Source organism: Orbicella faveolata, unplaced genomic scaffold, assembly GCF_042242905.1.
Source record: "Orbicella faveolata isolate gen_17 unplaced genomic scaffold, um_ofav_v1 contig_2, whole genome shotgun sequence".
In the NCBI taxonomy this organism is placed as follows: domain Eukaryota; kingdom Metazoa; phylum Cnidaria; class Anthozoa; order Scleractinia; family Merulinidae; genus Orbicella; species Orbicella faveolata.
Window position 1 is genome coordinate 18,371,593 of NW_028301547.1, and position 17,316 is coordinate 18,388,908.

A 17,316-nucleotide genomic window follows, 5' to 3' on the forward strand; every position below is an offset into this window, starting at 1 on the left:
TTCTTAAAAGCGGAGGAATTTGAAAACCGGCGCAGGCTTTACATGTTAGTGTGGACTGAAAAACTTTTGAAACCGGAGCTTTTCTAAAATGGTGACGTCACCATAATTGTGTAATTTTCTGGTCTTAGTTTTCCTCAAACACATATCCAAAATGACCGGTGATTGTTGTGTTTTCAATTTTCTCCGGCATAGTGTGGGCGGAGACGAAGAATAATATTGTGAAATAATAATATTGTGAAATTTGTTTGACGCCACCCTACAGCCCCACTGGTTTTAACCTGTGGAAACAATACTGTGAACTGACTTTGGCCAGATGGGTATAAATGAAGTCACAGTTGTTGCAAGGCAAAACTCCGGCCGTGGGCATGTCAACAACTATTTGCCTTCCATTTAGCTTGCGCAATAGGCCAAGTTCGATGACTCAAACGAAACAAAAACGCGTCGAGGTTGAGGGATGAATTAAAAAAGTAAACTTGCCCGAGTTCCCCGAGCCTCGTCACTATATTTCAATACATCGCAATTAGCCTATACAGGGCCACAAAGGTCCATTACAACATCAACAAATTCAAGCTCGGAAAAGTAGGTACAGAGGAGCCCTGCCTTTCAGCCAACCCGTTATTAAGGCCACATATTTGTGGCAAGGGCTTGCCACCGTATAACGTAAAGTTTAGGGATGAAGTTGGGTGAGACAGCACGGGGATAGACTGCTGGCAGTCCGTTTTTCTCTGGAAATTCAGTAGGGGTTATGAGGCGAGACGTTTTGGCCACCGCCATACCGCCCTTTTGCGTTCGCTATGACTGAACACTCGTCTTAGTGACCCTTACAGGAAAAAACGGCTGCCAGCAGACTAGCACGGGTAAAGTATTCGGCCCCCTCCCTCTAAGTCAATATACGCGACATGAATATTACATCCTTCACAAACGGATAGAAAAATACTGTTTTGTTGCACACCAATTCCTTTGTCATGATCACCTACTCCTGAAAATTATCAATGGTAGTTAATTGATTTTTTTACTCATTTGTATACAATAGATGCCACGCTCCTAACACATATTCATGGCCGAAGTTTCGACCGTCTTTGGACGCTTAGTCCAGAAACTGATCTAGAGGGAAACGTACTTTGGTTTCCAGAGGGGTTTCTATTTAGGGTACCAGTTTCATTCCTTTCTTTGCGATTCTTTCAACGCATTTGGTTTTCTTTTGATACAAAATTCAAAATTATAATAAAAAGTGTCAATTTTTACGGCCCATGGTTTTGGGCGTCAGTTTGGGATGATCTGGATCACGATTAGTGATCTAAGGCCTTGGATAATGGTGCATCAAAAGAATCGATGAATCTTGACTCTGGGAAAAGATTCATCGGTGCCTTGGTCCACCATGATTCAAGTGAGCTTGAATCATTGATCCTGGTCCGGATCATCGCAAAGAAACGCGCCAAAAGCATAAAACTGGAATGCGGAAGTAGGCATAGTCATCTAGTGTACAGGGACATGTTGTGTAGCATATACGATGGACAATTAGACTTTCGTCGGACTCGTCACGTCACGTTTGCGCAAAGCTAAATGTAAATAGTAATAGTGCACGTCGGAAAAACGTGATCACAAGCCGTACGAGGGTTATGCATTATAAACAGAACCAGTGAGAGGGAAATTACGCGAATACACGATCAGAGTTAAGGTGAGTGAGTTGAAAATACAAAACACCCCGAACACACTGCAAGAAAAAAAAACCCATAATTTTGAAATCAGTTGATGTTGTTGAGTTGTCGATGAAGAAATGATTCATTTTGATTCTTCATTTATAATTTGGCTTGTTTACTTGGGCCGCTAACTTCAATCGTGTTTAAAATAAGAAAAGGTTGTATAGGTTGTCTCCAATAAATCGCGAGGGACGAGATGAAAAAGGCGTGGTGGTGGCACTGACAATCGAAAACAAAATACAGTTAATGAGTTATGTTGATTAAAAATCTTTTGTTACTGAACGCCAACATGGCGGCGAAGACGTCACATGAAAATCTTATTGTTTCATTTTTATACCTCGCCTCAATACAAAGGCAGAGTTACCAACCTCAACAAATTAAGGTTACTTCCCACCTTCGCGGGTGCCCTTCAGGAAAAAATTCGTACGTGCGCCAGTTTCAATAAAACCTAAACAAACTATATATCAGTAGAAAGCTTAATAAATGCAGTTTTTGAGAAAAATATAATTTAAGTGACTTTTTCTTTTGGGAAGTGTCAGCAGCCGGTAAACCATGAAACGACCGAGAGTTGTTCTCGTGAATCAATCGGGTATCGAATGCCGCGGCACGAGCAAAATGGCTGCACAGTCATCAATCAACAAAACGGTGTCAGGCTTTTTCGATATTCTGATTGGTTGCCAAGATATCCCAGTCCAAAGTTGAAGAAGCTAAAAATATACGGTAAATGCGCCCAAAATTATGATATTTCGTTTCGGTTTTCCGTAATTTAGACCTAAAACTCGAAATATTATTCTAAGTCTCCAAGAAATCGTTCCGTTTTTGCGTATTTTAGATAGAAAATTCGAAAAAAAATCTAAGTATAAAAGTATGCGACACTTAGAAAAAAAATGGTAAAATTTAGAGTTATTCAAATCAGATAAGTCTCAAAGGAGCGTTATTGTTTTCGCTATTGTTTAGATAAACAAAGAACTGTATGCATAATAAATGTATGGGGTTATACGGAAATCTTGCCAAAACCTGTAAAACCTGTTGGTCTTCGGCGTTGTGTGAAATGGCAACGCCAGCTCATGCGAGGAACACTCAGGGTGTTTACAACGGCAACTCCATTCGGCTCCTAGTCCAGTCCTGGTAACTTCTTCAAAGTTTATTCCTTCACTTCCACGAAAACTGCAAGTGACTCGGCCAGCAAGCTGTCGATTGAGCTCGTCCAGATTGACAATACTCTGGTATTTCGTGTCGCTCGTTTCGAATTCTCCGTCATCAGTTTCGTCTGATTCTGACGATGAGCCTCCCTGGTAAGTTGCATTATCGAAAGCTTTGATTTTTAAGCGACTTGCTCCAACGGAAGAACCAAGTGAACCAGCTGAATTAGACCGCTCGTGTTCATCGGTCGATGTCGACAAAGGCGCTTGGCCGAACCAAGAGCCTTTGTCGCTTTCTGCGAGGCTTTTATTCCTTTCTTGCCCAAAACCTTTCCTTTTTCTCTTCTTTGACCCTGGTTTTTTCGTTGATTTTACCCAAGGACTTCTTTCTGTTTTAGATTTCTCCATGAAACTCGAACGCGCAATGCACAAAGAAAATATGCAAATCACATGAAATAAGAACCCGCTTCTCGCGAAATTTCCTCCGAGACGTCACCTACTTATGAGATTATGACACCCTCATTATTTATTAACGTTTATTGGAAAACAAATTTTGTTAAATAATGTCGGCGATTTTTGAGATTTTTAAGTTTTTTGTTCTGTAAATGTTAGATAAAATGATAAACTTCAATTTAGGCAAATAAAAGAAAAAATGATTTTTTTCACTCTTGAAGGTGGGAAGTAACCTTAAATTCCAGTTTTACCTTCTAAACCTGAAAAAGGATGTTAAAAATAGACATCTGCCGCTTCAACCACAAAAAAGGTCAAACCAGGAGCCATATCGGGGACGGAGACCGTAAGCGCGCGCCATTTCTAGTATTGGGGTTGTCCCCATGATATGGGACAATAACTCAAACAACTCTATAGTTTTTACATATGTTTGAGATTTATAAATGTTTGAGAACATATTAAAAGCTAAGCTGAAAATATGTGAATAAAGCAGAAATAATCAACAAAGCTACGATGACGCTTTCTTTAATCAACTTCGAATAACGATTTCGATTTTGTTGATCCAGTTATCACAACTCCTTGTCTATTTTCATTTTCGCAGTGTAAAACTTCACTATGCTTATGTTGAAGAAACACACATGATGTTAGTAGCCTTTTTTGCGTTCACGAAATTTGTTGCAGCATCTCAGCACCAAAGATAACGAAAGAAATCTTTGTCAAGATTTGTTGACAATTGAAAACACCGACTCGGACTTGAAAGTGCGCGAGCTGCACTATGCAAATGAGCTCATTGTACGCGTCAGACTTTCCTTTCAAAAACTTTTACAAACTCACCAAACAAGCAGAAACAATAAGAAACCATCAAAACAGGTTTTTGTTATGATTAACCATTGTCTGAGAAACTCACAAATTAACTCGATACCAGAGTAGAGAGTTTTCTTGCTATATTCTTAAGCATACGCGTAAGCTTACAACTAGCGCGAGCAGATCTTATTATTCATTCCCAGCGCGAGATTGAAGTCTTGTTTATGACCCTGAAAAACCCACCTTTTCCGTTAGCTCAGAGCATAAAACTACATATAAGCGCCCTGGTTCGTATTCCCTGCCTTATTCCCTGCCATCGCTGTGAAAAATACGCAAGATAATCTCTCAAGGTCTCTCAACTCTCACTATTTGATCACGCAACGTGACAACATCCACGCGAGAGCCACCGACATGTGCGTGGATCCGCGCGGATATATGACGTCAGGATGGCGCAATTTGTTCTAAAAATAGTAAAATTGTCCCATATCATAGGTGCGCGTGGATCCCAAGACTTAACGTCTCCGTCCCCGATTATGGCTCCTGGTCAAACATAAAAAAGTCCTCCCCCCCCCCCCCCCCCCCTTGTGAGGAGAGAGAATTAGATAATTAAGTACGTTTTACATATTCGCTTTCGCTGTCGGAAAATATAGAAATCCAACATAGATATATTTATTTTAGTTCGTTTTGCATTTCTAAGTTACAGGTTACTGTTCCAGTTCATTGACCGTAACAGACACCTGCTAGGTTGTTGTAGGATCATGGCTGTAATAAGCGTTGAACTGTAATTGCTACCTGCGATAGTCTTTTGTTAAACTGTTGTCTACCTGTGTTATTTTGAAGGTTATTGGTCTTGTAAACGTTGAATTCTGTTATAGCCAATCGAGCCTTCTGAAATGTATTAGGTAATGTTTAGTTAAGAATTTTTGATAGCTTTACGTAATCCTTTAGAATTGTGCTTTGGGCTTAAATAGTCGTGCCTTGTAAAATATTCTTTGGTTACATTCTGGCTGCATTCCAGTTATGTTCCGGTTGCATTCTGGTTGTATTCTTGGATTAAAACGATATCGTTGGACCTAAGTTCTGAGTGCTGTTGACGTCTCTCAAGGTAATTCCCTGTAACAGATCCGGTACTGATCCCCGCAGCAAGAGAGTTTCCCAGGTTTTTACAGAAGTGCTTTCCCAGGCCAAAAACCTATTATCACACCCTCAAACACCAGAAATAATAATAAGTATAGGAAATCATACGGTTTCGAGTTTCAATTTGGAATTAATTTGCACGAGTGAGTTTTTCAAAAAGCTGAAATTGCACGAGCCGCTTGGGCGAGTGCAATTTCAGCTTTATGAAAAACTCACAAGTGCAAATTAATTCCAGATTGAACGAGAAAAACCGTATGATTACTTATTAATAATCTAAAAATAAAAAAATTCGCGCAGCGGAAGTGCCAGAAGATCTTTCTTGAAGCCATATTTTTCATTCGAGAAAACTTTTTTCAAAGTTTCCGCACAAAATTTTCGTTATCATTTTACATGATATCATTGGCTTAGCAAATTTCCTATTGTCTCTCAGCCAATCATAATCCAGAATTACGATGTGTAATTTGCACTGGTGTTACACTTTTTGCACTGGTGTTACACTTGAACTGCACTGCTCTCAGCCGATCAGAATCGAGTAATTTTTTCACGTATATTATTTAAAAGTGTAAAAAATTGTGTTGCTCCAGAAAATATCCATACCCCTCCCGGGGAAGGTTTTTACCCTGAACCCCCCCACCCCTCTGGAAATTCCATTTCAGTGTCATACTTTTCTTTAAAAAAAATGGGCTTTTGAAACCCCCCTCCCCCTTGGAATTTCTGTTAACCTTCCTTGGGGTGGGTGTGGATATTTTCTGGAAATGCACAAGGTGCTTTCATTTATATCTGGGAGATATGGGAGACTGGATAGCGAGACATTAAGTCTGTATCCTGGAGTCGAATCGGATAATCTGCAATGGTTGGCATAGATGCAAAGCAGTCTAACACGTGCAAATAGGGAGTTTATGTAATTATGATGCCGATGCCAAGGGCAATGTCGTTTATATTTTACCTACGAATTTCACAATACTCCAAAGTCATTTATTTTTTTCTCCTGGTCAAAACTATCTTGAAACTGAATATGGAACACAGCATAAAATTTGAAATATAAATTGTGAAAATTAACCGTTGTGGTTCGTGTTCTTCAGACAACGCAAAATTTGGTCATTTTACATTGTTGTTTTGCAGAGGATGGCAAAGAAATGTACTGAGAATTATAACGCATGTAAACAGCCATTGTACTGCTCATTAATCCTTTTGTTTAGTGCCATTGCCATTGCCATTCTTAAACTCCCAATGATGTAGTCAGCTTTGTAAATTGTCTACAGATGTATAGGTCCAGGATATTGGAAGGGTTGGTGGGGGGTGGGGCGGGGCATCAGGGTTCAAAATAACGGAATGGACAGACAAAGTGTTGTCAAACTGGCCATTGGTCCTGACAAAAAAGAAATTACACCTTTACATAATCTGGAATAAACAGTTAAATTACCAAATGCCTCATGTTCAAAGACAACAAAAATTTTTCACCGTTATAACACATTTTTAACATAATTTTAATAAGTGACCCTTTCTTCCGAGTGTCAACCAAGAAAGCAGCAAACTTTTAATTTTTTAGCGGATTGATAGTTACAGTGTAAGTTGTAGGTTACTATTTAGTCAAGACTTTAATACACACTCGCTGGTATTTTTTTATTGCTTTTGAACATCTGATTAGATTAGCTGGAACCAGCCATTTCATGGCTTCTTCCACACCGAAAAGAGCACCCAAGAAGGAAGCAACCAATTACGCTCGACTGTCCCGTCTTTTAATTGATTTTGGCTGCCAGGCTCTGAGAGACACATTTGATAACATACATGCATCGGCAAGACTTCATGCAGTTTTGGCAGCAAATAGGTCAACTTTACGAACACTGAGGAAGCAAAGAGTCCTCAATGCAGTGCAATGGAGCAAACTGTACCCTGCCATAGCTACATCAGCATCATTGGCAAACTTTGATATCACTCTTTTGATAGTTCTCCTAAGGCATATCTGTGGGTTGGAACCTCCTACAACGACACAATCATGGGACAGAGCTCCCCCTACAACAGACATGAGCCGTGAGGCTGATATAGTCCGTCTGAAATGTTTCAGAAATGACATATATGGTCATGCAGAGAAGGCTTCCATTTCTGATTTAGAGTTCAATACTCTCTGGCAGAACATCCATGGCACTCTGGTAAGATTAGGAGGACAAAGTTATGAAAAAGAAATTGACAGTCTTCAAGTTGAATGCATGGAGCCTGAAATTGAGCAATATTATACAGAGCTCCTTAAGGAATGGAAAAAAGATGAGGACAACATTAAGTACATGCTGAATGAAGTTAAGAATGAAGCTGGAAATATCAGCAGAAAGCTGGATGATTTTGCGACAACTAACACCTTTACACGAGGTCAGCTTGTCAGTTCCAGATATTATATTGTACACACGGACCATCAAGAGTATTCTTTTAGGTTAGGAAATCTCAACCCACGGGAGAAAACACTGAACTCACAATAGTGAGGAATTCCAATAAAGGTCAGGCACCTGCTGGCAAATTGACTGGCTTTCCAGACAATTTTGCCAGCCTGGGAAAGTTTTTTCAAAACGTTTTGCTTGCCCGTGAAAAGCAGTTGCCCTCCTGATTATTTACTCGATACCCCAAGATTATTTACTTGATGCCATAAAGCTGGAGTTGAGCACCACTGCCGTGACCCCAGGCTCATGCTAGGACAACAATCGATGCTGAGTGCAGCGCAGTAACCACTAGGGTGCTGCACCCTTAAAACATTGCAAGGATAGTACAAATAAATTTGTTCATTCAAACTGGCTTTCTTACAATATATTCCTCATCAAAGTCTTTAGGTCAACTGTTGTCAGGATGGGATTATCCAACGTTGCTTTTAAAATCGCCCACCCAGATACAAGCTCCTGTTACATGTCAAGTCCACCCACAATCCCTTATACAAAAATATATGAGCCAGGGCTCATAACCAGGATTATATGGTAATTAATACAAGTTTTGAATAAACAAACTGAAAAACATGGACATGACAGTATCCTGCTTGCTGAAAGCAGCAGAAAACTAGTGATTAAGACAGTTTTCAAGGGAAAGGTACTAGCTCTTTTTCATTGGCAAAGTTAACAGTAACTATTTTGTTTTCTTTAAGGCACTTTAACCATTGCAATTGACTTAGACAGTGTTACCTTTAGAGATGAACAAAATGTTCATCCAAGAGAACTGGAGGAAGTAAAGCAAAAACTGATGTTTGAGATGACCAAAACTTTCTTTGAGACAAGGGCAGATGGAGTGCCAGTTGAGAATATACCTTGTCAACTTTGCAGTTACCTAGAAGGAATTCTAAACTCACCAATAGTGGCAGCCCGTGACGGTAGTTTACTAATCACAGTTGGGTGTCGCACCCTTGAAATTCTTAAACGCCTGTGGGAAGACTATTGCTCTGATCACCTTAACGCAGTTGTTGAGGAATGCCTTGTGACTGATGACATTCGAAGAAGATTTGGCATAGAGCTAGTCAAGTTGAAGACAACTGTTATGGAAGATGATTATTTGCAATGTAAACTTTCTCTAATGGATATAACAGGTGAGAATAATAAGGCACTAGATACACTTCCTAAATGATGACATGATCAAGTATATAAATAATAATAACAATAACAGCGGCAATGACAATGACACTGACGATGACTGTGACAATGACAATGACAAAGACAATGACATTATTGTTATTTTTATTATTTTTATTGTTATTATGAAGTAATCTTTATCAGAAAACATTCCTAAGAAAATACGTGAGCTGATTGGTTAAAAATCGTGTTTCTGTAACTCGATAGAAAGACAGAACTAGCATGAGCTGTTGACATAATGATGGCAAAGAGATTTACATTTTGATAATCAAAGTCAACAAGTTGTTTTCCTTGTTTTTGTCGCGGTGTTTTCTAAAAGAAATAGAAAAACATGTTCTCCGTGTTTCTATCGAGTCATAGCAACACTCGTGAAAGTTTGGGAGAGCTCGAAAAAGCTGTGGAAACACTTGCCTGCGGCGGTGATGCCCGTGGGAAAATTTGAATCTAACCTCTAAAGGAGACCAGTCTGGGTGTGGCTAGGGCTTTATTTGACCCCTAAAAGATAAACCCCTTAAAACAGAATAGGCTTGATTACCAGCTGCCGTTTAGGAAAGGAGCCTTGGCTAGTAGACTGGACTTGACAGAATGGCAGAAATTAAGCCTGAAAACAGAAATGAGAGCGTTCTTTAATCGTTAGCTCTGACTGCACCCTAAAAATAGTGGCCTGACCACCCTAAGTGAGACCAAAATCCTTGATTTGCACCCCTAAGTGAGACGATGATTATCCCTGACCTTTTCTTATGGGAGTCTCCACCCTCCGGGATAAAGGGTCTGAACCTAGCCTGGACTAGCCTGGGCTATCCTGGGCTCAAACCTGAATCTTCAACCCATTACACACTCGACTATGGCAACCTCTCTCCTGATTAAAAGAGCAGGCCTCAAGAGAAACATTGTTGATGTCATGGGTTTGTTTCTTGTATCTTACATGTTCACTGTTAGCAGACACACAAGCAGAACATAATATTCAGCAAGGAATGCAACAAGTGGCATCTGAAAATTTCTTGGAGGCAGGGGCAGAAGAAATGGCAGCTACCATTCCTATTGAGGAAGAATCTCAGAACACTGAGCCTCTGAATTTGATTCATGATGTAACACCCAGTGAGGATAGTTTAAGAATAGAAGTCAAATGCCCTACTCTGGAAAGTCTCGAACGTCTGCGGCAAGACAATCGTTCTTGTCAGCTAAATCGCATGGCGGAGAAACTTCTAGTGACAGATGATATTAAGAGAAAATTCAATTTGGAGTCCATTAAGTTGAAAACAACTATTTCAGAAGACGATTACCTGGCATGTAAGGAGTACCTCTCAAAGAGACCAGGTAAGGCGCTTCATAGCATTTTGTGAAAATATTGAAATCTGGGTACTCTGATGCCTTTGGAAGAAAGTTTAGTTTTGATTATACATCGAGTACTGTAAAACTGCAGTGTGGCAGAGGAGTTAGGGCGCAGGTCTTGAATGGAATCCGAATGTCTCTATTCTAAGATGGGGTCCCTGTCAGGTGGGAGTCTTAACTGAGGTGTGTTTGTTTGAATCATTTGTTTCAGAAACATGGCCTACAGGCTTAACGTTTAAAATGCAACCCGAATAACATCTGTGATGTTGGTATGCTTCTAAGCACATTATTTCATGGGTTAATTCATAGATGCTGGAAGAAATGGCCAACGAGTTGACGGTTTAAATGGCAGATCGCGGAACCCATCAGCCCAAACAGGAAACATTAATGATGATGAAGAAGCTATAAGTCCACACGCAAGTGATGATTTACAAGTTCATGGTGTTAAACAAGGCGATGAAAATGTTCGTGAACATTGTCATAGCAACAGCCATTCCTCAGAGCATTTGACTCCTGTCACCAACCCCACCCAAGGTGGTAAAGATCTAGAAGGTAGAAGGACTTCTGGTGAAGAGTTGGCTATTACTGCAGAAACGTTACTGGGTAACTGCCAAAAGGAACTTCAAGTAAAGATGACAGCAGCAATAGAGCAACATACTAAAAAGATCAATGAGGTATGTGCCCTTCTAAAGCGTCTACGCCTATCAAAGCACCTACGTTTGGATAAGAAAGAGGAGCTAGAGCTACAGAAGGATGAATTTCAACGCTTTGAAACTCAGATAATTTCTTGCCTGCGTGACCAAAGATGTCAGTCATTGTCAAGTGTTAGGCGTACAATCAAGGAACTGAGGTCCTCTGTTGGCAGAGAATGTCACAGGCTTGAGGCAGTTCTGCCAGTATACGCAAGAAAAACCACCATCATTGACACTGTCAAGGAAAACCAGGTTAGTGTTGTTCTTGGGGAGACTGGATCAGGCAAAAGCACTCAGATGACCCAGTATCTTTACGAAGCAGGGTTTGCTAAGAACGGCCTAATCGTTTGCACTCAGCCAAGAAAGGTTGCAGCCACTAGTTTAGCGGCCCACGTCGCTGAGGAAATAGGTGGAGTTGTTGGACATGTTGTCGGTTGCCATGTAGGAGGGAACGTCCAAGCAAGTGAGACAACTGGTATTATGTACGCAACAGATCATGTTCTCCTCAATGAATGCCTGAGAGATCCTAATCTATCCAAGTATTCTTGCATAATAATTGACGACGCACATGAACGCAGCCTTTCCTCAGACCTACTTCTTGGAATGATCAAGAAAAGCCTTGCACAACGTCCCGAGCTGCGAGTGGTCATCACTTCAGCTACCATTGATCCTGCTATCTTTGTGGCGTATTTTGATAAGTGTCCCGTTTTGAAGGTGTCTGGTAGAATATTCCCTGTGGATGTCATATGGAAAGATGGTCCAACAAGCAATGCAGAAAACTATCTGCAAGAGGCTGTTAATGCAGTTCAGGAAATTCACCGTAAGGAAGGCCCAGGAGACATTCTGGTGTTTCTTACTTCCCCGGTGGAAACAGAACGTGCGTGTGAAAAGTTAGGAAAGATTGAGCCTGATCCAAATCTGGTTTGTCTCCCGCTTCATGGAAAGCTACGTCAAGAAGAGCAGAGGAGGGTATTCCAGGAAGGCGTAGGCAAACGAAAAGTAATATTTGCAACGAATTGTGCGGAGACGTCCATTACAATTCCTGGGATAAGGTTCGTGGTGGACACTGGCATGGTAAAAGAAATGACGTTTGACCCAAAACGCAACAAAAGTTCTTTGGAAGTAACAACCATTCACAAGAGTTCTGCTGAGCAACGCAAAGGAAGAGCGGGAAGGACACAGGCTGGAAAGTGCTATCGACTTTACAGTGAGGAAGAATATGCAGCAATGGAAGATCGATCTAGGCCAGAAATTTTAAGAGTCCATCTAGGCCAGGCAATGTTGAAACTAATGGAACTGGGCATCGAAAATGTGACAGAGTTTGAGTTTGTTGAATCACCACCAGTGGAGTCAATGCAACTTGCCTTGGAGAACTTGAAATCGCTTGGAGCCACAGCTAATGGACAGCTTACAGGGCTTGGCCACAAGATTGCTCGAGTTCCTTTGGAGCCACGGTTAGCAAAGTTGTTATTTGATGGCATTGATCAAGGAGTCGGTGCTGAAGCATTGGCTTTAGCAGCCATTGCAACTGTAAGTAGGAGCCTATTCTTCCGCATGGGCAGCGAAGATGAAAAGCACATGGCTGACAGTAGAAAAGTCGGTTTCTGTCACAATGGTGGTGACCTGTTGACGTTGCTGGAAGTATATAGACAACACCTGAAGCAACCTAAAGGAAAGCGAAACAAGTGGGCCTTTGACAACAGCTTGAACGCAAAATCGCTTCGCTTGGCAGATGAGACAATCAAAGAGCTCAAACTGGCTTTGAAGCACGAGCTGAACATTAGAGTACCAGATGCCGGTCAAGAGAATGACAGGACTGATCGCAAGCTACAAAGGATTTTGGTATCATGTTATGCTGCCAACCTTTGTGTGTTCACTGGCCACCAGAAGGCAGGGTACAGAGTGGTGGCATTCAATCACTGTGCGCAGTTACATCCTACCTCAGCACTCAAGTTCCTTGGAGAAACACCTCAGTTCATCGTTTTTGAACAACTGCTCAAGACATCTCGTGATTTTGTCATCAACGTGACTCCTGTCGAAGAGAAGTGGGTTCAAGAAATGATATCGGATGGAACTCTCAACTATGACATGGAAGAACTAATTTCAACAGTGCTGACAGAAGTGGCTTTGCCTTGTAGTCGAGACCTTATGACGTTAGCGTTTGGAGGATTCCGAAGAAGAATGATTGATCAAGTTGAAGACACAGTGTCGAAGTGTTGTGATGGTGGTTTGGTTGTGCTAGAGACGAGCGAAGAATTAGGCCAAGTGAAAATCTTTGTGCCACCAGACCATACTGCCAAGGCTCTATCTGTTGTGGGAAGCCACTTAGAAGAAAACAGGAAATTGCTGAGGGATGAGCGAAGAGAAGAGTATCTAAACGAAGATTGTCAGGGCAGCAGAATTGTTTGGGGACAAGGTGGAGAAGTGCAGGAACTGCTAATGCCCCATATGTATCGAACTGTGACTGTCAGGGAGATTGGACATCGCAAAGCCTTGGTCGTCTTAGATTTTTTGAAGTCGGTTGGAGACATTGAGAAGCACAGTTTCAGGGAACAGAATGGTAAGGTGCAATTGTTTGCCACTTTCAAACATTCTGAAGACGCGGTCATGGCAGTTAAGGACTCTTCTGATACCTCTCTGGGTATCAACGTAGAAGTGCATCCGGTACACTCGATGTCTGATGGCGTACAAGCACATGTCCCTCAGTTTAAAGTGAAAGCCAAGTGGCTTCGACGTCCTGGCAAAGGTACAGGTTCCATTGAATGTTTCAATGGTAACGATTTTTCTCAGACTCTACGCAGTCTTCCCTCGCTTATGATAAAGTCAAGACAGGTCACGTTTCAAGCTGACAAGCACCGTGAAGGGCAGCTTTTCATGAGGGGACTCCATCCTGAAACCTCAGTGGAGGATGTGAAGTCTGCTTTCGAGGAAAGACTACCAACTGTAACACTGAATAGAGTATTTATCCACCGAGAGCCAGAATTTGAAACTACAGATGATACCCTCACCTTGCAGAGACAATCCTTGCTAGAGAGTCTTCTCTTCAAGAGGGGCATCTTCGCTGAGGAGGGCAGATTTTCCGTTTCGTTGATAAAACCTTCTCCTAAGGATATTCAGGGAATCGCCTTTCTCACGTTCCAAGACCCTGAGGTGGGTCAAGCAGCCGTGAGTGTTCTTAATGGAAGGCGCATCTCTGGTATTGGGGTCGTAACCCTGGAACCCAGACTTTCAACTACCTTGCGATGCCCCGAATATACTTACACTATTATCGAAGATAAGTTGGAGGCAGTTGTGAAGGAACTAGATCTGCTCTTTGGCACAAAGCTTGTTATGAAAGTAAAAAATCAACGCAAAGACAAGCTGGTCTCCATCGAAATCCAAAGCAACTGCAAGGAGCACTTTATTTGTGCCACAACAGTTCTCAGCGAAGTTCTCAACGTAGACCGGATTGACTGCAAAGCATCGAAAACCTTGGAAATTTTATTGACCGATCCATTGAAAGACGTTCTTCAAGCCATCGAAAAAGATACTGGAACTGTGATCAAACAAGATCGAGAGAACCAAGTTGTGGCAATTCATGGAAGCGAAGCTAGACGGAAATCAGCAAAACTGGCCATCAACAAGTTTCTTGACGACTCCATCACCAGTGACAGTCACGCATGGCAGATTCGGCTTCGGGAACCTAACAAGCCACGTGGGCTGCTGAAAGCTCTTTTTAAGAGATTTGGTGTCGATCTAAAAGGATTGCAGGATATTCCTGGTGTCCAAAAGATCCATGTCGAATTCTGCAGCCACGAACTTCAGATTCAGAGTTCTGAGGAGGCTCGAGAGACAATCAATCGCTACGTAGAGGAATGCTGCAAAAATCTTCCCCAGCAATCGTCCCTTTTAACATTCGATGATCAAACCCAGCTGACTTGTGGTATCTGCGTGTGCGATGTGGACGAGGCAGCCGACTTGTACAGACTCGCTTGTTGTGGCCATACCTTTGACAAGAGCTGTGTTATCCAGCAACTGAAATCTGCAGAGTTTCCACTTAAGTGTGCCACAGAGGATTGTGAAGAGCTCTTTGTGTGGAGAGATTTGCAGAATCTGCTGAGCGAAAAGGAGAGAAACAAGCTTGCTGCTAGTGCCTTAGATGAGTATGTTAAAGGGAATCCTGAAATTGTCAAGTATTGTCCAACTGCCGACTGCGGTATGGTGTACCGTGTCTCAACGGAAGGAAGACGCTTCACTTGCTGTGCATGTCAGGCCGAGATCTGCACGTCTTGCCAGGTGCAGTGGCACAACGGGCTCACTTGTGCCATGTTTAAATCAGGAAAGCAGGTGGAGGGACGTCTGGAAGAATGGATGATGAAGGACCCAAGCAGAAGGAAGACCTGTCCCATATGTAAGATGCCAGTTCAAAAGAATGAGGGTTGCTATCACATGACATGCTCTGGGTGTAAATCGCGCATGTGCGTGCGGTGCCTGGAGGTGTTTCCTACAGCAAAAGGGGTATACAATCATCAACGGCACTGTCAGAAAAAGTTAACAGCGTGATCCGATTCCTTCTCAGTAAAGAAAGAGTATTTCCACTCCTACGACCTGTACGACAGATGGCACTTAGTGCTCTACCTAGATGTTGGTAGCTGGGTAGTTGACTTTTCTGATTCAAGTTAACACTGGTTTCATCCCAGCAGTCGTTTACAATTGGAGTTGTGTTTAAGGTTTCCTAGCGGTTTTGTGCTGTGCCCATTTTCGAGGAGATTGATAATTGAAAAAACTCGGAAATAAAATCATAAAATGCAATGCTAATTACAAACCGCTACCTAGGGGATAGGGGAACTTCAGTCACCATGACGGATGGAACGAGTGCTAGTGTAGACTGGGCCTAAACTGTGACTTACCGTGGACAAAGCGTTGTCTTGTAGCTTAACGAAACTTCCCACTTTGTTTGAATTTTCTTGTGTTAAGGGAGTTAATTACTTTTCAGATAGGTGCTTCCATGCTTCAAAAAGACTTCGGATAAGAAAATATTAATTTCTCTGATACCACCGTACAGCCTCGTTGGTCTGAACCTATGGAAACAACACTGTAAACTGACTCAGGCCGGCCGGGTTGACCTGAGGTTGACACCGAGATTTTTGCTAAACTAAAATCCGGCCGTGGTCATGTCAACAGTTATTTAGCGTGCGCAATAGGCCAAGTTCGATATATTAAAGTTATATTTAAATTAAAGTTGGCGTTGAGCTTGAACACATCGAGGTTGAGGGATGAATTACTAAATTTTCTTCTGTAAGTTCCGTAAGCCCAGTCATCATGGTAGAATTTTAATTTTTCAAAAATTAATAGCCTATTTAGAACATTTACCAACGACAATTTTTACAACATATCAACGAAATCAAGCTCCATATCAAGCTCAATATGTTACTATATATGTCCTTAGGGTGCGGTCGGTCAGGACGCCGACGGGAAATATTTGACTCTCGCTCGAGCAAGGCCCTCCCTCAGTCAGCAAGCTCTTATTGTTGTCGGCATCATTTTGAAATTTGCACTTTTTAAAGGGAGTAAGTTTGATAATTTGATGTTTTGTTAGAACCTCTGGAGTATAAATGTCACCAAAGACGACCTGGGCCAGGAAAGCGATAACTACAACAGGTCAAAAGAAAGCATAATCTTGTTGGAGTGTAAGCTTTTTTCCTTTAATTAACTGACGTTTTTGGCCCCAGAGGGCTCTTAGGTGCCGGGAAGGGCTACGTGACAAGGAAACTTCCCAAACGCTAAATCTGCAGCACACTTCGTGGTGCCTAATGTGAACTGGCTATTGATATCAGTTTTTCAGAGTCTGCTTGTTTCAAGTCTAAAATCAAGTAACACTGATTATCTTCAGTGGCATCGATATCAAAACCGAAAGACAACAACAGATTATGACCAGGTTATAGCGTGACGATGTTATACCCAGAATCATCGCCAATCTGCCATTTACCGTTTGCTGTAGAATGTGTTCTTAGTCTCTCTCCCATTGTAGACACCTGATGACTTTTAGTTGTCCTGCTGGGTACAGTTCTATTGTAGTTGGGTCATTGTAGCTCTTATAAAGAAAGCTAAATCGTTACTGATCGAATGGTTATTCCCTTGTTAAAATAAAACGTTGCTGAAATTAGCGCCGATGTTACAAAGTTTTGTCTTTACTTTTTCCCAAAAATCTTAATCAGCCAAGGAAACGTTTTTCACTGAAACTTTTAAAAGCCTTACCCCTTTCTTATTTTAATCATTACCGGTACAAGACTGTATATACGTCATCAATTCTAAATTAGCTATTTGCGAAACATTGCAATCAAACAAACCTGTTGAATTGACCTTACGATTATTTGTAAAATTGTATTGAAATGCCTGTTTAGATATACAGCTGTTTCGACAAAGGTTTTCGGGATAAATGGTAGAAGTGAACGTGGCAACCCCGAAAGTTATTATGGGT

At 41.6% G+C, this 17,316-nt stretch overlaps 2 protein-coding genes across 4 annotated transcripts; one reads left to right on the plus strand and one right to left on the minus strand.

The window, feature by feature from the left end:
- Positions 1-1,216: 1,216 nt before the first annotated feature.
- LOC110065239 (uncharacterized) lies at positions 1,217-17,017 on the plus strand. 3 transcript variants are annotated; one of them, XM_089290072.1, is made up of 5 exons: positions 1,217-1,678; positions 6,882-7,597; positions 8,355-8,789; positions 9,772-10,149; positions 10,474-17,017. In XM_089290072.1, exons 2-5 carry the CDS (start codon positions 6,904-6,906, stop codon positions 15,396-15,398), a joined length of 6,432 nt encoding a protein of 2,143 aa, XP_089146198.1. In that variant the 5' UTR covers positions 1,217-1,678; positions 6,882-6,903; the 3' UTR covers positions 15,399-17,017. The 3 variants fall into 3 exon arrangements, with proteins under 3 accessions (XP_089146198.1, XP_089146197.1, XP_089146199.1); XM_089290071.1 differs by lacking the exon at positions 1,217-1,678 and adding an exon at positions 2,907-2,995; XM_089290073.1 differs by lacking the exon at positions 1,217-1,678 and adding an exon at positions 2,907-2,995 and having other exon boundaries at positions 9,775-10,149.
- LOC149112259 (uncharacterized) lies at positions 2,352-3,325 on the minus strand. Its single transcript, XM_089290079.1, has one exon. The coding sequence runs from the start codon at positions 3,248-3,250 to the stop codon at positions 2,654-2,656; it is 597 nt and encodes a 198-aa protein (XP_089146205.1). The 5' UTR covers positions 3,251-3,325; the 3' UTR covers positions 2,352-2,653.
- Positions 17,018-17,316: the final 299 nt, after the last annotated feature.